The following is a 19,915-nucleotide window of genomic DNA, read 5'->3' as shown; positions in this document are numbered from 1 at the left end:
TTTGTCACCTAGGCTGGAGGTCTATGGCACGATCATGATCATGGCTTACTGTAGCCTCGACCTCCTGGGTTCAGGCGATCCTTCCACCTCAGCCTCCCAAGTTGCTGGGGCCACAAGCATGCGCCACCATGCCTGGCTAATTTTTTTTTTGTAGAGGCAAGGTCTTTCTATGCTGCTTAGGTTGGTCTCAAACTCCTGAACTCAAGCAACCCTCCCACCTTGGCCTCCTGAAATGCCAGGATTACAGGTATGAACCACCATGCCTGGCCTCTCTCTTTTTATATCTAAGACTCTTTAAGTATCTTGATATATTTAAACAGTACTCCCCAACATCTAGAGTTGATTTTTATTTTTATTAGTTCTAAAACTAATTATAGACAAAGGGTGTTTTAATATCTAAGGTCTTCTCCAAGTCAAATTTGAGTTTCTGAATGTATTTAGCATTTCAGAAGCTCTGCTTCTAATAACCTGATAGTCGTAAAACATTATATGTTACCTTTTGGGCTGTGCAGAGTTTGGAACATTTCACACTGATTAGAGTACCTTTTTTTGTTTTCTTTTATGCTTAAGTCTTGTGGATAACTTTTATTAGTTATATGTCAGTGACAAATTTCACTTAAATTGATAGATATTTGCCTTACAGTATTAAATGACAACAAAAGGCAAAGAATATGAACTATTTTATATTGCTGTTAATGAACTGTATTTTTTAAGAAACTGGAAATTGCTAAATGCAAAATATAGATGAAAAGCTAAGGATCTGGTCAGAGGTAAAGAGATTGAATCTATTAGGGGATCAGTTTTTGCATTTTTATAAATTTATGGCCATCATCGGCATCTTTACTCAGAAAGAATGTGATAAATACAGAAGATTAAGGGTCTTTCCTAAGGTAATTAGAGGAGGTAAATGAATTAGACACCACAGGTTTTGATTTTCTAGGCTGCACTTTAAAATAAAAATCCATGTGTGTCATTTATCTGAAATATTACTTTACAAAATGATAGACATTTTAAAGTCATGTCCAATAGTCATCTATTCTTAATTTGTCCAAGGACTTGATGTACTTGGTACATTCTGAGGTCTGTGCATATCCATTCCCCAAATACACAAACATTTCTCATGGAAGTCTTGAGAAATCTGCCCAGGAGGGAAGTGACAACAACAGGATGACAGACAACACAGATAAATACCCTCTACCTCTTCACAGACAAAAGTCATATCTCCAAGTGGAAGTATCACGTTCGATGTGCAGCCTGTGTCATTTAATCTCCATCCCCTATATCTTTACCTGTAGTTTGGTTTTGATGTTAGTATTTCGGGTACAAATTCATTCCAAGTATACATAGGAACCAACTTCCCTGAGTAATGACTGTGATGAAAGGAGAGATACCTCAGCGTCTGGGATTCTTCCAGGAACCTTGATCTCTGGAATTGGCCCTTTCCTTTTTCTTACAATCCTCTACATATTTCAGTTTCAAACTGAGCTCTGTGTTCCTCAGGCTCTGCAAATAATGAAAGTTCCAACTCCCTTCCGAATTCTTTCTTGCTTTTTATAACATCAACTGTGATAACAACTATAACTGCACAGTGTTTACTGAATGTATTACACTCCAGTTTCTGCACTATGTTCTTCACAGACATTCCCTTCTTTAATCCTGGCCACAGTCATAGGGCAGGTCCTTATTGTTGTAAAGGCAGGAGGCATAGGGACATTATTTCCCTAAGTCATACAGTTAGCAAGTGGCAGAGGATGAGAAACCAAGCAATATGCTTCTAGATCCTATGCTCTGAACTATGCTTCGCTTTAATTTTGGCACAAGCCAATTTCTATCTCCTCCACAGAAACCTGTCCATACTAGTCCAGAATGATTTCTCTCTCTTTCTCTCTCACCATTCCTTTATTTCTCTAAGTACATAGTTTGCCAAGAATTCCCTGTATTCTTTCTATCCTTTCTCTCCAACTAGATTATACATATCTTAATTGAAGGGCTATGCCCTCTCTCCTGGTGATGCATCCCAGGATGTCCAGTAATGCTTCACAAGAATTTGGTGTGAGTCTAAGAAATTCTTGATAAATGACAGTACAGATCTGAAATTCAGTCTTCATCTATCACCTGACAGAAACATTTGAGATAACATGATTCCATGTTTTGCTGGGGACTGTCAAGGAGAGTGATATAGTTTAGAAATCCAGGTGCATGACCTTAAGGAAATTTCTTAAGCTCCCTAAAAGTCAGTGCCTCAGCTATGCAATTGCATTATTGGTCCCCAAAGTGCAGGGCAATTGTGAAGATTAAAGATACTACAAAAGTATCACATGGTCAAGTGGCAAGTACAATAATAGATAGTTGCTTGCCATCACTTAGATACCCAAAGTAACCTTGGATTCAACTAGAAAAAGTGTTGTTTTCAAACTATTTTATGCACCTAAATTAAAAAATACCATAGAAGTATTTAATCCAGGGGCATGAGTAAGAAGGCATGAAGAACAAGGAAATTTAGGGTCACTGGACCGGGCCCCTAAGGGCTGCTCCCCAACTCTGGTAACCAGAAAAGTTTGTTCTTATCAGTTTCATACACAGAAGCACTCCACGAGATTTTATTTTGGAAATAACACAACAACAAAAAATTAAAATAGGAAGATAGTTTAAGCAATGCTGTTTGATCCCTCTCAGAAGGCTATAGACAACCATACTTCCAAGTAAATACAAAGTTGGTCTACCAGGAGTGAGAGGAATTATGAGGGTATAAAGTGTGTATTTATTACTGAGGCAGGTTGCTTGTCCTTTAGAGAAAACAAGTAGTAAAGAATGTTTAGCTTTAGAGGAAAGTGTTCAGTTACCCAGATCATTTCTTGACTCCTTCCCCACTTTACCATCTGAGAAGTCAATTTTCACTTTCTAGGATCTACTGTCACCTTCACGGGGAGAACTCAATTCTTCAGAAAGCCTGTGGAAATTAGCTGGCTCACTTCCTTGTCTATTATCCTTCAACACTCAAGGCCTCAGGTCTCTACAGGTCTCAACTTCAAGGAACTCTCAATTTCTCTCTCAATGAATGTGATATATGATGTCTTTTTATCTCATAACTATCAGAAGCTAAGAAATATGGAATCCACCTAGAACTATCTGGATCCTCACTATGAATTAAATCAATAACCACCAACAGAAACTACAAAGGACATTTTCCACTATGGGCCCAATAGATTGGATTTAACCCACCAACCAGAAATATCCCATATATAGAGATATCAACTCACTTGTTTTCTATCAAATGTCCACCCACATTTGTTTTCACGTAATCCAAACTATACTCATAACCATGAAAAGAATGGGGAAAAAAATCAAACGAAACTTTTCTTTGCCCTGTTTTCCTACCAGCATTCTTGCCATCAAGTTCAATAAATCTAACAGTGATTTTTGTTAACAACATGGTACGGCAGCCCATGATTTTTTAATTTTTCCTTCCCTCTCAATCTGTTCTTCTTTTAGTTTTACTTCTCACCATTCTTCAAAAGAATATGTTAATAATCTCCACGATGCTACTACACTTTTACCAAGGCTGTGTTTCACTCCTTAAAAGAAAACAATGTAACTTTTCTTAAACACCTCTGCTCAACAGCAGCAAAATAATAACAAAAAAATTCTAATGATGCCAACAGTAACACTGCCTACTTATTTTAGTGTCTGTACTTTTCCTTTAAGTAGCTCAATATAGACAATGTGATGCCTGTGATAGTGTGGATATGTGTAGGTTAACACTATTTGAGTACCTATAGAGTATAGGCCAGTGGTTCTCAAACTTTAGGTGCATTGTCTAGAAGTCCTAGTTACATACAAATTGCTGTGACCCATCACTTAAATTTCTGAGGAAGATTCAGTAGATCAGTGGTACTGGAAATTTTGCATTTCTAACAAATGCAAAATTGGTGATGTTGATGCTATTGTCCCAGGAACCACACTTTGGGAAACATAGGAGGTAAACACTCGAAGTTCCTTAATCAAGAGTTCACACTTTAGGTGTGGGCAAGTAGACATAGTAACAGCCATATCTGGGAGTCCACACACCTGGGGGTGGGTGGGACAGGAAGAAGAGGTGCTTATACAAAGTGCATTAAATACTGCTATCTAAATTTGCATCAGAGATCTTGTTAATGAAATATACTACACGCTCGACAATCTTGGTCCACAATTTTTCATCTGGAAAATCAGAAAAAAAACCTCTTTCACCTCCTAGAATATGTTTTGAGAATTTTATTACAAAGTATATGGGATACCAAGTTGTAAATTACAGAGCACTGCTATCATGATAACTTAGAAATGTATTTAGTTAACAAAGGACGTCCCATAAGAAGATTGGACTCTTCAGATTAACCAATGATGTACTGGAATTGCATTTTCTCAGTAGTCAGAGGAAATTCAAGGAGAAAACAAAGGCAAACACACTTGTCATGACTCAATGTATCCTTTTACTTTGTTACATAACAAAATAATAATTTCCTTCCCCAGTCATCATTCATTGTTTTTGAGTTGCTGTTTAAATTTTCATAATACCTACTTTCAAAAAATTATCAACTAATAGATATTATACAAGAAATATGATGTTACTTAGCAAGGTTCCAAATGTTGAACCATGAAGTTTCATCTCATGAAACACTTATAAAGATTCCAATGCACTGCAAAAACTAGATCTGGCAATTGGTTCTGATTGCCCATTATATATCTCTAAGGGTTTAAGTTTATAACTCTCTTTCATTATGTTACACAAGTCATCCTTTTGTAACAGATGTACTTAATGTGGGTCCTTGTATTAAGATTTTTTAAAAAGCCAGGCGCAATGGCTCATGCCAGTAATCCCAGCACTTTGGGAGACAGAGGCTAGGGGATTGCCTGAGTCCAGGGGATAGAGACCAGTGTGGGCAACTTGGCAAGATCTTGTCTCTACAATAAACCAAAACCACATAACTGTGGTTCTAGTTACTTGGAAGGCTGAGGTGGAAGGATCGCCTGAGCCCAGCAGGTTGAGGTTGCGGTGGCCATGAGTGTGCCACTGTACCACTCCTGCCTGGGCAACAGAATGAGACTCTGACTCAAAAAAAAAAAAAGATAAAAAAATTAAATTGTAACATGCTGTGTGACTTTTTGTGAAAGTGAAGACCTCAGATCAATAAAAGTATTCTTACAGATACACTAGTGCTTAAAAGCAAAATGAACCACTGCAGACAAAATTGAAAAGCTTATGACAGCAGCAGTGCAATAAAGTATTGTCAGACTTACGGTCCTTCCTCTAACTGGTTATATGATATAAAACTAGTTGCTTAATTGCTCTAGGTCTTAGTTACTCCAGCTAAAATGAAGATAATGCCACTACCCATCCTCCAAGCTCTGAGTGCAGTGTGTCATCACTCATAGCCCTCAAATGTTATCTACTTTTATTATTGATTGTTACTGTAGAAGCATTCACTAGGAATTCATCACAACCCATGGTCAGGAAAGTTTCCATTAAAAAAATAATTACAGAAAAATACAGCATTGACCTGTTACTACTTTGTTTTTTATACTTCAAATCAATTGAATACTAAAAATGCTTCTTAGCAAATTATTAAATTAATGAATTAAGATTCATTATACCAGAAATCAACTCAATTTACACTGTGTGGAAGCTTCTTATGGTGTTTGTGGGGAAACTGCTACTTCTGCAAGATTAAAATAATCAGACTGTCTTGCTTATATAAGTTTACTATTAAATTACTTGAGATCCCTAAAAAATAAAAACCCATCACTAACACCCGATTATTCTCTAGAGATAGGGACCATTCAAGGTACTCAATGATTTAGCAATTAAAGGAGGGAGGGGGAAAGTAAGTTACCTAGCTTTAGGAAGGAATTAAGTTTATTGCCTTCCTTTGACTGTGGGAGGTAATTTTGCCCAGGAAGCACTGCTAACATACAACTGTCTACCAAACCTAGCCAATGTAGATATTGGACTTGATTTTTTTTTGGAAGTAGTTAAAAGTAAATCATAAATTTGATTGTAACAGTTTCTATCAAGTCTAGTAAAACAAAAAACAAAAAGCTTCTCAACCAATATAAAAACATGTAGTTTAATAATTGGGTTCTCTTCTCTGAAATTCACTTTTAATCTTCTTAAACAACAAAGAAATGAGATTAAAGGATAGCTTTTATATATCCATTTGTTTATGTTAGTCAGTTATATAGCATCATTGCTACCTAGTGAATTGATTCCTTTATTAAAGAAATTTATTTCTGAGGGATTTCATAATTAGATTTATGTTACTAATTTCACAGTATTCCTTAACACACAAATGAGATGAAGATTTTACTGAGAAGAATATTGTCTAATTAATTCACTAAACAAGTGCACCTACTTCCCCCAGGATGCTACCAAAATACAGTTTGCTTCATTGATCAGGAGGATAAGATTTCTGGAAACTATACCTTCTGTAAACCAGGGTCATGTTTCTAGTCACCATCAGTCTAAATTTACTTGGTTTCTTCTCTCCTTTCTTTCAGGATTCTTGGTAAAAAACACATATTGGACAGGGAGAAAGCAAAGCATGCATCTTTTAAATTTACCTCTCAAAGGCAGAACAGATTTTCTCTCATCAGTGCTGTAAACTCTTCTGCTCTTGTGCTGTGGCACAGTGAGCATGACAGTGTATGGTTACTTGTGCTCATTAAAACCCCAGGTAATAAATGTATACCAGTAGACAGTGTCGCTTCATTTTCACATGTGAATGTATCTCTATCATAAATATGATGCTTTGTGGCACTCTATAATGATAATTGCTAAAATGTATAAGATTGCTTACTTCTTGATGTAGTCATCTTAAGAAATTTTCAAGGACTTCAGCTAATACAAGAGCTTCATCTATGATTCCTTTTCATTAGCAGTAAAAACTGGCATTCATGTATTTGTTCCTTTACCAATAAAAGTATAATATGTAAGTGTGGTATATACAGCATAGGTATTATAGTTATAGAATGTACAGGTACTCGAGCAAAAAAATTCAGTCAAATCTCTACTCTTTTTCCCCATTTATCATTTTAAGCTTTTGACAGTCAGCAGATTTTCTGATTCAGATTGAATACTATAATGCTTGAAACAGAGCTGCAAGGAGATGTACAAGTCATTTCACTACACAGACTCAAAGTGATTTTAAAAACAAAAATAAACAGAAAATTCCAGATCTTCTTTTAAACTTTGTGCTTAAAGTGTCTATGACACTTTGAAAAATATCTTAACTAGCCAACTTCCTCTTTACTAATAACCTAGGAAAGCTTAACTATGGAAACTTGGAAGTACTCAAACTAAGGCAGAAAAATGTACATACATTTTTTAAAATCAGATGTTATTAAAGTCATCAATTTGTCAGATTTCTTGTAGACTGTTTAGGCTCTTTTGTGTTAGCACTGGAGTGTTCTAATAAAGGGGGATTTTTAAATACTTGTTATTAAAAATTTAAGGAGAAATTATTAGTCAGATATTTTACCCAAGTAACTTCATAAAATATCACCACACCCAATGCAGACATACTTTGCAGATAACTTTCTATGGTGATCTTCTTGACTTGACATCAAGATGGTTTTCTATAAAGTACTCTTTCATTCTTGGATTTTCATTGGAATGTATTTGCATGAGAATTTTTGAATAATACAGATTTGGGGGATTTGTGTTCTGGAAACTCAAAGTAAGAAGAGCAGGACTTCAATTGAATGTGTATAGGCAAAAATACTCAAATTCAGTATGTGCCACTGATTCTCTCAAGGTAAACTAATTTGTTCTCCTTTCTATTTTTAAGCTTCCAGTAACTTCAACTTTTCCATTTTTGTTATTTTGAAGAACTAGGCCAAAGACACAAGGTCCAGGGTAAGTGTAAATTGATATTGCCTGAGCTGCAAGGGCAGTAAAAGTGGGATCACAACTAGGAGTGACACTTTAGGAAAACATGATGATGATTTGCCTCCAGGTGTGGGAATTGAGTAAGGGATATTCAATGAACATGTGAGAAATTTCTGCCCCTTGTGGGGTTTGCAAATGGGTAGTAAAACTCCTTTCACTATACAATGCTAAAATATTTAGACAAAATATGAAAAATTCAAATAATACTGGAGACATTAATTGGTGCTGTGAAAAACCAGCGGAACAATGGATTGTCTTCCCCTCCCCATGTCATGGGGAGTATTTGTGATGGGATAGATACAAAGTAGCCATTTTCATATCACAGTTAATACATATAACTTGAGGCCGTTTAAGCTACGAATAACCTGAGGATAGTTGATAGATTTTTGTTTCCAGTACTATGTTAATTTATATATAATTTTGTGTCCTGTTTCCACAGAGGAAAATCAACGGTGTTATTTTATAAGACAGGAGTAAATCTTCTGCATCATACAAATATTTTTTTTTCTTTTCTTAACATTATGGTTTTGATTTTTTAAAAAAAAATATTCTTCCTAGTGCTATCAGATCTTCCTCCTAGTGCTATCATAATAACCAGTGCTAGATATTTATTTTCAAAAGAATGCCAATTAATTTTTCCCAGAAGAAAAACAAAGAGCTTGCTTCAAACAGTACCATGGTGCTTCTTTCAGTTGAATCACTAGGAACACACCTATAATCATATTTTATAGCATATGTCAATCTAAAGCTTTATATAAAAACTATTTTTTGATAGCTTGAATTAAGAAAAAAACCACATGTTACAATCGCACTCGTTAGTTGGGGAAGTCACAGAAACCTATTTATGTATGGCTTTCTTTATACAATTGCAAAGAGTGCTCTCTTGAAAAAGAAAAACTCGTGTACACTGAATAACTCCTGAATGCCAGCTAAGGGTTTAGTTACTACCACAAAATTAACAACGCATTAAAATTCCAGCTTTCAGGCTGATCTAGAGAAAAAGAATGGAGAATGGATCATCATTTTCTTTTCTTTTCTTTTCTTTTTTTTTTTTTTTTTGAGTTAGAGTCTCACTCTGTAGCCCAGGCTGGAGTGCAGTGGCCACTCCCAGCCACCACAGCCTCGACCTGCTGGGCTCCGGTGATCCTTCAACCTCAGCCTTCCGAATAGCCAGAATTACAGGCCCGCGCTACCACGCCAGGCTGATTTTTTGATTTATTGTAGAGATGAGGTCTTGCCGCCCAGGCGGGTCTCGAACCCGCGGGCTCAGGCAATCCACTCACCTCAGCCTCCCAAAGGCGCGGGATTACAGGCTGAGCCACCAAGCCCGGCTTGGATCATCATTTTCAATCATGAAAGAAAGTGGGAAATATTGTGTTTAAGAGTGTCGCAGCTCAGGTAAGTTTAAAAAAAAAAAAAAAGACATGGACAGAGAAGTTGCTGTGCAGGAAGAGTATTCTCAGATTTAGACTCTTACACCCAAGTAGATTAATCCACTTTTAATGAGACTTTAAATGGTCGTCCCTGACAAGATGATAGTTAAGAAGAAATAGACAAATCAATGTAGTCTTGAATTCTGAGAAATGACTGGACTTGCAAAGCCAAATAAGTTTGAAGACATGCTTTATATCACATGTAAGGAATAAGACAGCATTGGAGGTTATATTCTGTAGTCATTTTGTAAAAGTAGCATTCACAATGAAATCTAATCAGACTTATAAAGTGTTCAGCCTGAAGGTTTTATTTAAACATTAAAGAAAAAAATGGCACTCAAGGCCTACAGTCACAAGTACAATCTTGTGAGGAGAGCAATTCCTCAACTATAAACAATCATTATTCATACTTTATTGTTCTTATGCAACATTCACACGAAACAATTTTTCACAGATATTATTCCTTACTCATGCACAAAAACTGTACTTGTAAATGCAGAGATATATTTGCATACCATCAATCTTTGGCTCTTTTCTCAAATCAACCTCCATATCTAAAGTAGGCACTGTAAAGAAACACACAAACACACACATGCACAGATACACTGGCGAACTCTCTCTGGGTCTGCGTAAAAGAAGAGCATGCTTTGCTTCATCACTCATTTCCTCTGATGGTGGACGTTCTGACTCTAAAATTGTAGGATTATAATTTGCATTCAACACCTAGTTTCTTCTTGCTGAATCAGATTCACAGTGTCTATTTAAGTTTGCCATATATTAGTACAATAAGTATTAGTGCAAATGATCACTATTTTATAGAAAACTAATAAGAAAATTGATCATTGTGAAGCAAATAAATCATTTTATGAAAAAGACTTGCTTGTAAAATTAATTTAACTAGATTATTTAATTTCCTTAAAATTAAATTTCTTTAACAAAAAGTCCATATATCTCATAAGATTAACTATCATGTTATTACCAATTGTTGCCCTTTCCAAATGTTGTAGTTTCAATTCGATTAAATGAGCAGATTACAAGGCTGACATATTTTTAACTTTTAAATATTTTAAAACTTAAAAATTTGATATTTATAATTCTGAGAACTCCTATTTTAACCAAAATGTGCTATTCTGGCCTCTTTTTAAAAAAAACATCTAAAATAAAAATATTTCTCATGAAAATAAAGCAAGATAAGAAAATCTGTTTCACTTAATGAAGTTATGACTATTCTTTTGTACAGTTAAGTTCCTTTTTAAGTGACATAAAGTTGTGGCAGATTAAGTTACAGTTCACTGGGTCTCATTATTCTTTCAGTTTTGTAATTAAACAATCACATGGAATAAAAGCATGTCAGTACCTATCAATTGAGAGCCCTGTGCTTTCAGAGATCAAGATTCAAATGCCAAGAAGTACCCATGCTAAAAGTGTCCCAACTTCAATTGATATCACAGTGATTCCAATGAATAAAAAAGGTGATTCACTAACGAGACATGTAAGGCAATTTTGGGACTCTAGCTAGCCATTCATTATTGAGTTCTTTACAATCCAATTTCAATGCTATGTTGTCAGTCATATGTTGTACTTCTGATAGCAAAACACCAATATACAAAGTAGCCAATAGTATCCAGATAAAACTAATTGATATTAACAATGTACTTGCCATCTCGCCAATAGCATTTTTAAAAATCACAAAACCTAATCAAAGTCATTTGTGATTAAAATCAGTCACAGAAAAATGTGTCAGAAAGACTTTTCAAACATGAAATACACACGTCTACTTAAAGATGCAATGGACCTTACATTGTTGACTCTTGAATTCAGCTGTTTGTTATACAGTCATTATATCTTTACTCAGGAAGGAAAAAATGTGTTTTAATCTCTTTCTTCTAAGTATTGCAGCTGCTTCTCCCAAGCAACAAAAGTTGCTAGAAAAATCATATATACACATACATGTAAAATTAGGGAAACAAGCTGCTTTATTGCCCCTATTTAAAATAAGCTCAATCAGTAGAAAAGAAAAATGCTATAATATACAGCTTGATGAGCAGCTGAAGGCAAAAATAAACTCAGACGCCATTTTAGAATTCAGGATATATCTTACTCAATGATTTTTGAATGAGATGAAGGACATTTCTTCCTCTTAATTTTTCTAAACCACTGAGTAAACAAGTGAGATTTATGTGGGAAATGTAACTTAAAATAGACAGATATAAAAATTCCTTAAATATTATCCTCAGGCTATAAAGGTGAGGAAAAAAAGGACCTGCTTCTGTTTAATTTTAACTTGTAAAACGATATGATTTTTAAAATCCTAATTATGAGAATTCTCGATTAAAAAGATAATTTTCATAAGCCGGTAATAAAACATAAACGATGCAGAACTGATTGTTAATAATCACCCTTTAGTAGGAAAACAAATACACCAACTGTATTGCAATGCAAAAACTTAAAATATAGATTGATCAAATTCCAAAGATTAAATTAATAGGCATTCGAATCAACACCTCAAAGGTCTAGGGAATAAAGATATTGAAGTATTTGAGAAACATGAAAACAGTCTTACTCTTGACAGTCGCTGTGCGAGTACAGTTGTAAAGAATAGCCAACTCTCCAAACACTTTTCCTGGACCCATGGTGCACAACTTCACACCTTCTTTTGTAACTTCAACCTTCCCATCTAAAAAGGAAGGAAAAAAAAGAAAACATGTCATTTAATTCTTTCTCATCCTTCATTTCATTTGTTGCATTTTCAATATGAGATTAGACGTGCTAGGCTCATTTGTAAAAAGGCAAAACATTGTCAATTAAAACAAAGTTGTCACCAAGATACAATTCAAGAAATGAGATAAAATATATTAGTTAAGAAAATCACATCTTTTCTTAAACTCATCCCTGAAAAGTTTGAGATAAAACTCAAGGAAACAACCGGAAAAGATGGAGACAAAAATGTAAGCATATAAAATTATTCTGAATGTGATATTAGTAAGCCATGGCAATTCCAATGTTAACGTAATTTTAAATCTCAAAGAAAATTTGGTTCATTGGTACATTTCTTTATAGAATACTTCATACTTGGAAATACTTATTTGAGTAAGGCAGTTATTATGAAGAGAAAAATTACTTTGGGTCTTTGGAATTATTTAATTCTGCTCACGGCATCTTTTAATTGTTAAACATCTTATCTGACTTGGACAAGACTATTTTATCTGCTCCTCAGCCCTGCAATGTTGACTGTAGAAAAAACCCTTTTTTAAAAATTTTATATTTTATCTTAAAACTGTGGGGTGTAATTCAGGATTCAGTATACAAGTGGACATCATACCTTATTGATGCTGTGCTCCTCTTACACCACCACAGCTGTATCCCGCTACTGCCAATCCCTTTTCTTATGGTATTATGGTAAATGTTCGCTTATGAGTGAGAACGTGTGATACTCTGTTCTTTATTTCTGTGAGAGATCACTGGGTATAATAGTCTCTAAATCTACCCAAGTTGCTGTGAAGTCCATATGTTTGCCCTTCTTTATGGCTGCATAATATCCCATCGTACATATGTACCACATTTTTTCTTCAGTCCAGTTTTGATGGGCAGTACAGTTAGTTCCATGTTTTTGCTACTGTGAATAGTGCTGCAACAAACAAGCATGTGCTGGTATCATTTTTTGTAGAATGATTTGAGTGCCTCCGGGTATATTTCCAGTAGGGAGATTGTTGGATCATATGGAAAGTTGATTTAGAAAATATGTATATATACACTTATGTACCTAATCCTGAGTTGTACCCCCACAACTTTAAAAAAGAAAAAAACTGCAAAGTTTGAGGGAAAAGAAAGCGCTATTAAGATTGTGTATATTCCACAAAACACTTGAAAAATGAAATGCTAAAGGAGAAAAAAATGAAAGAAACACCATATACTGGATATACATTGTGCCTACAAGCAAGGAAAATGGTATGTGTGGACAAAATGTTAAAATACACATTTTTAAAAGTCATAGCTATGTAGACTCTGATGCTTAAAATTTGTGTACAAACTCATCTCTTGTTCCAACTTTCTTTCCTGATCTTATTTTATATTTGCCTAAGTTCCTCGTGTCTATTTTTTATAAGGTGGGTATACATTATATATATGTGTGTGTGTTTGTGTGTGTGTGTTTGTGTGTGTGTGTGTGTGTGTGTAAATAATTAACATATATGAATAATCAATGCTGGTAACAGAAAGTTATATTTCATATTACTTAAAGCTAAAAAAATACTTAGACTGTATTTGAGAAATAACAATTTTTATGTAAAACATCTTTGCCAGGTTACGTTAAACAGTGGAAATTCAATATATTTGCTGTAGTCAAGGAAATACAGGATCTGATATCATATGATAAATAAGAATGATCCCAAAATATGGCATTGTTTTAATAAACAGACGGACCTGAATTGTAAACAAAAGCTTAGTGTCGACAACTTGTTACCCTGAGTCATAATTTGGTATTTTTCTCTCGTATGTGTTTTGTGAATGAGGAGTGAGTAATTCAGTGAGGCAGGACAGATTGGGTCCTAAAAAATAAGTTAGGTACACACTTGGCAGTAATAAGAGTTTTTCTCAAAGACAAGAATGAGTATCTCAATTTTCCAAGAGTCTAGTAATGTGAGTTATTGAACTGAAATGTGAAATTGGTTAAACTCATTTACTAGGACACACACCAGCCTTAGAGCAAAACTTAGAAGTGATTACACATTTACAAATGATTCCCAAGTATAAACTAAGTGGTTCACTTTTTTAAAAACTAGGAATAAGATAGTCAAAAGTTTACTGGATACACCCAGTGGCCCATTACGCTACCTAATCAACTTACTTTAAAGTATCAAAGTGATCATGAGGCCACGTTCCTAGTCTGATACTCCTGTAAGGGATTTTTTTTTTCTTCTTTTTTGGCTTTTTTTGGTTATCTCTGAGGTTTGTTTTAAACTGACTCTACTAACATATAAAGTAGGTGGACCTATGCATGATTATTTTAATGGGAAGGGGGTACAAAAAATAGGGGGAGAGTCAGGTAGGTTGAAGATATAGCATGTTCTTGCCAGAAACTTACATAATTTAGAAACAGCTCAGCTTGGAGGTTTTTATATAACTATAATGTGCTACTAACTTTAGAAATGCATTTTGATGAGTTTACTGCAGGTTATCATTGATTAATGCGATTTCTATTTCTTTAAAGAAACAGAAGGAATTCATTAGCATTTATTCATAACTGTTTTAATACTTCAATTTTAACACTTCAATTTAATTTCAACCTCAAAGATTTCAAATTAAAGAGTTCTTTTTTTAAAAAAGTATCAGAAAGTCATTTTTCAGAACACCTTAGTAAAGTTCTACAGTTTTTCTATTATTCTTCCTAAGCCCAATAGTTATTAGAGGCTGTGAGAACTGTTATTTGGGGAAACGAATGACAAGCCAAAATGTGGTAATCTATATATTTTGGGTCTGTACCTTTTATTATATATTTTTAGTTTTTAAATGTAATATTATCTATCTTGGTATTATTTTCATTGTGTCCTCTTGTCACCATCTCCATCAGGAAGAAATATAAAGAAACACTCAAATTATTTTAACTTAGATTTTGCTAATTGCTAAAGTTGTTTGTGTGAGAGAAGATATTGAAACAACTGGCTAAGATGAAGTTTAAAGGGTTATTTATAGTTTCATTTAGCTCTTTTTTCTCTCCTGTCATTTCCATAAATAATTAAAAGATGTAAAACAGTAACCTGAACCTGTTTTTCACTTTGCTTCAGGTAACATATGCCCATTTGTGACCTGGAACCAGCTGAGTCATAAGTACTGACTGCATCTTGTCATTTTGAGCAGCCATCAATCTATCTTCTGGTTCTTGGCACCATTATACAGTAACCACCCGTGGGAGATGCTTAGTGTTAAGAGATCCAATATCTATGCTTTTGTCTATCTTTGATAAGGATAAATCTATAAATAAAGGAAGAAACTGAGTTTACAAGGAGACCCAGAACCTCCCGGCTTTATCGTTATGAGTTTTTCACGAACCTGTGTTTTCTCATGTCATAAAGACCTTCATGATAAGTAGAATCAGCTTAGCGATTTATTACTGGCAGGCAGAAATAGAACATCTAGCAATAACCTAATTATAATCACTGTGCTTGGTTCCAACAATCTTGGTTGGAACATTCAGGACAACTTGACTGGCTATTAAAGAGAATCAAGTGTTATAGCAAAGGTCTGTCTAGACAATACCTCTCATCTCTTTCCTCCTCTAGTCTGCTTGACTGTATTTTCAGGATTTTTGTTGGTTACAGTCCACAGCTTTTACATCATGAATTCTCTCTTATGGGTTTCTGTAGTTGCTAGGTTCCGTAAGAACATTCAACATTCTGGTGGTTGAACTGCAATACCTGTTACGAGCGTGGATGTATTTTTCTCTGGGAGATGGAGTTCATCTATGGATTAGGCATAACATTAGATCAGACTTGCCTTACAGGGTCATGTTAGATTGGGGGTATTGCCACCAGGAGAAGAAAGTAGAAATTGATGAGGCTGCTATGGGGCTAAGTGGGGGGAAAGTCATCAATTCCCAGGGACAGAATATAAACTTAGATATCTCCTTAAACCTGTACTTTTTGTTAGTCACTTATGCATGTCTCTCTTAAGCCAGTATAAGAAGGAAAAGGATGGCTTCACTGTGAGATGTAATTTTGAATTAAAGAATGGCAGTGTGTCTGTGTCTTATCTGTTGTCAGTTTAAGATTGCTTTCAAATCTGAATGGATATAGTCTCTCTGGAGCTGAGCTCCTGCCCCTTAGATGATGTGTTAACCCTTCACAGGATTAATCTTAGTGTTTGAAAAATCATTCCTTGGGCATTGAATAAAAGCCTACGAGAAATTGTCCTACTTTAGTATTATGTATCCTTTCAAAAGTTTGTTATACTCACTTCTAGTTGGTCATTTATCTAGCCTTTTTGTTTCTTATTAGCCATATATTTGTAGCAGAGTTTTATCTAAACAATTTCTGTTTCTATAACCATCAGTTTCTTATACTATTTTAGTTAGGACCAAGCTTCTCATTCAATGAAGTTATTTTTCTTTGATATCATCACAGTGATAATTCTTATAAGAAGCTCAAAAGTACTAGTTATTCAAATGGAATGAAACGGTCTGAGATTGAAAAAAAAATAGCCTAGTGGAGATTCAAGATAAATGAGTGAAGACCTTTGTTGCTTCTTTTATTAGGCAATTCTGATTTATCTTCTGATCACAATTGCTATAAATATTTGACACAATTTTTCATTACACTAAATTATAACAGATTATAATACATATTGTATATAAATTAAAATCATTACACTCATCATTAGTTAAATAAGGTATTCATAACTAAAAATCTGATTTATGCCAAAAATATTAGTCGACATGCACATCAAGATACTTCAACTTCATTTCTTTTTTTTTCTTTTTGAGTTGGGGTCTCACTCTGTCGCCCAGACTGGAGTGCAGTGGCTGCTCCCGGCCACCGCAGCCTCGACCTGCTGGGCTCCGGCCATCCTTCCGCCTCAGCCTTCCAAGTAGCTGGAACTACAGGCGCACGCTACTACACCCAGCTAATTTTTTGATTTATTGTAGAGATAAGGTCTCACCAAGTTGCCCAGGCGGGTCTCAAACCCACGGGCTCAGGCAATCCACTCATCTCAGCCTCCCAAGGCACAGTATTACAGGCTGAGCCACTGAGCCCAGCTCAACTCCATTTCTTTTGGTTTGTTTTTGCTTCTAATATTAAAGTCACAGGGCATAAATACATATTCACAATGAAATCCTAGATGGGGAAACGGACTGAAGTCTAAGTATAGTTTAAGCAATTTGAATATTTAGAAATAGAGAATCATCTGACCCATCAAAATGAAAGTCTAGAATGAGCCACTTATATTATAGCATCTCTGTCCTTGGAGATATTTAAAGAAAAAAGAATATACTAAACCTTTTGTAAATGGGTCAACCATTTATCCGACAATGAAAAGGAACCTGGAAGGATTTCACAATGTCCTTCCTTAGTACCACGGTTCTATAATCTTTCTATACATTATGTTTTTAAATACTAGCATTTAAAAATACTTGGGGTGGGTGAGGTAGCCCAAACCTATAATCCCAGAACTTTGGGAGGCCCAGGGGAGAGGATTGCCTGAGTTCGTGAGTTCAAGACCAACCTGGGAAACATGGTGAGACCTTGTCTTTACAATAAATCAAAAAATTAGCCAGCCATGGTAGTGCACACCTATGGTTCCAGCTACTTGGAGAACTGAGGTGTAAGGTTCTCCTGAGCCCAACAGGTTGACACTGGTGTGGCTGTGAGCATGCCACTGCACTCCAGCCTGGGCGATGGAGTGAGACTTCAACTCAAAAAAAAAAATTAATTAAAATACAATAAAAAATACTTGGAATGCACCATATAAGTGTTTGTGGACTGATTTCAATTTCCAGTAATAAGGAAAGCTAAAAAGAGGCCAGGGAAGCAATGTGTACACATAGGTAAAGAAAGGATAAGAACTAATCGTTCCTTGAATAAATGAGAGCTGGCCAGATAATTTAATTGCCTTAATTAAGTCAATTTTATTAAGCTTAATTCCAGCAATGTATAATGCATTCTTGTTCTATTATTTCTATAATATATGAATATCATCACTTAGCCTAAACAATGAATGGTTATTTCTGTAGTTCCTTAGAGGCAGGCAAATGGCAAGAGAACTACTATCACTGTCAGATCTGTGGGCAGTCATCATGTGATTTTTGCTTTTGCTATGTTTCAATATTAAGCCTGGGAGAGTTCATGATATAATGCAGCAGTTCTCAACTGGGGGACAATTTTACCCTTTAGGGGACATTGGGCAATGTCTGGAAACATTTTTTGTTGTCACAACTGGAGGGAATCTACTCACATTTAGTAAGTAGATCCTAGAATGCACAGGACAGTGCCCCAACAAAAAATAATCAGTCTAAGATGTTAGTAGTACCAGAGTTGAGAAACCATAATGTAAAAATCAATCTATGCACATATGAGAAAGACTCTATATTTGAAGGGAACATTTTGACTTCCATTATTTGTCATTTTAACTTTCACCAGATGTAAATTACAAGTAGAATAAAAGGGTAGCATCAGGTTGCAATATTTAAGTAAACCATGTTGCCAGCGGATTGAATAAAGTCACAAAGCTACTTTACTGAATAATTTTCCCCAGCAGATATCACCTAAAATAGAGGTGATTACAGAAATTTCTAAGCAAGACATATGAAAATACCCTACTGATGTTAAAGTGGCATTTTTTCCTCCAAACATAGTTGAGAATTTTAGATCTTGGTTCCACCCTAGTATTGGCTATGGGCTCTTACAACAGTTGTTTAATTCTTTATGCCTCAACTACTTCACTAATGATTTGAGATAATAGTATCTGCTTTCATAGGGTTATGATCATTGAATTTTATGATACTTGCAGCAAGATAAAGGTCAATAGTAATTTATAAAGAGGACTCAAATCACTCTATGAAAAAGATACCTCCACACGTGTGTTTATTGCAGCATTGTTCACAATAGCACAACATGGAACCAACCATGCTGCCCATTGGAAGAGGACTGGATTTTTTTTAAATGTGGTACATATACATGATGGAATATTATGCAGACATAAAGAAGGACAAAATTGTGAACTTCACAGCAACTTAGATGGACTTATAGTCTATAATATGAGTGATGTATCACAGAAACAAAGAACTGAGTATCACATGTTCTCATTCATAAGTGGACTTTGAACAATTATTGTAATACTATAAGAAAAAGATTGGCAGCAGTGGAAAACTGCCAGAGGGTGTGGGGAGGCGGGATTGGCAGTAGGGGGGAATCTGCTGGGGGAAGGGGAGGACATACCTCATCAACAAGGGTACTTGCATAATAAACATTTATATACTTAACCCTGAATTGTACCCCTCATCTTTAAAACTAAAAATAAGCAAAATAAAATTATAAGTGAAGTACTAAAAAATAAAAAATAAAACTATACAGAGAATGCAAATAAAAATGTCTAATAATATTTTTAAAAGAGGAAATTTCCTTTAAAAAATACTTTGAGAGGCAGTTTTAATAGACCAGCCCCTAGGCCATGGTTCATAAAATTTAGGAGGGAGTAAGAGTAGAGTGATGAAGAGCAGAGGCAGTGAAGGGAAAGGAAGTTAGGCAAGAAGACAGAGATCCCAGAAAAAGAGGCAGTGGGAAACATCTTGTTAAAGACGCTGGAAGACTTTTAGTAAAAGGAATGTCTAATGTACAATATTCAGTTATTTGTTGCCAGAGTGAATGTCTTACCTCTCACTTCAAGTTATTAGTAAAGTCTACTTCATGCTAATTTTTGTGAGTGAAGGTTTTGGGGAAAAATGAAAATGTGAAGCAATATCTATTGCTTGGATATCTCTCAAAAAACACAGGGGTCGGTATGTGAAGAATGAGTGATGGGGGATTGAAGAGCAGGGGATTTGGAGTAGTTCTATAGATCATATAAG

The 19,915-nt window shown here is 35.1% G+C and overlaps 1 protein-coding gene across 1 annotated transcript in view; it reads right to left on the bottom strand.

The window, feature by feature from the left end:
- LOC103269106 (cGMP-dependent protein kinase 1-like) overlaps nt 1-19,915 on the bottom strand; it is a gene marked incomplete at its 3' end in the record, with an annotated part of 1,006,822 nt that overhangs the window by 609,461 nt on the left and 377,446 nt on the right. The window contains exon 3 of the mRNA XM_008066679.2: nt 11,921-12,034. Coding sequence (XP_008064870.1) covers nt 11,921-12,034 — 114 coding nt within the window. The remainder of the gene's footprint in view (nt 1-11,920; nt 12,035-19,915) is intronic.

Source organism: Carlito syrichta, unplaced genomic scaffold (genome assembly GCF_000164805.1).
Source record: "Carlito syrichta isolate Samal-C Ts95f unplaced genomic scaffold, Tarsius_syrichta-2.0.1 Scaffold309088, whole genome shotgun sequence".
Taxonomy (NCBI): domain Eukaryota; kingdom Metazoa; phylum Chordata; class Mammalia; order Primates; family Tarsiidae; genus Carlito; species Carlito syrichta.
Note: the sequence above shows the minus strand (reverse complement) of the source record. Positions and strands in the feature narration are given on the sequence as shown.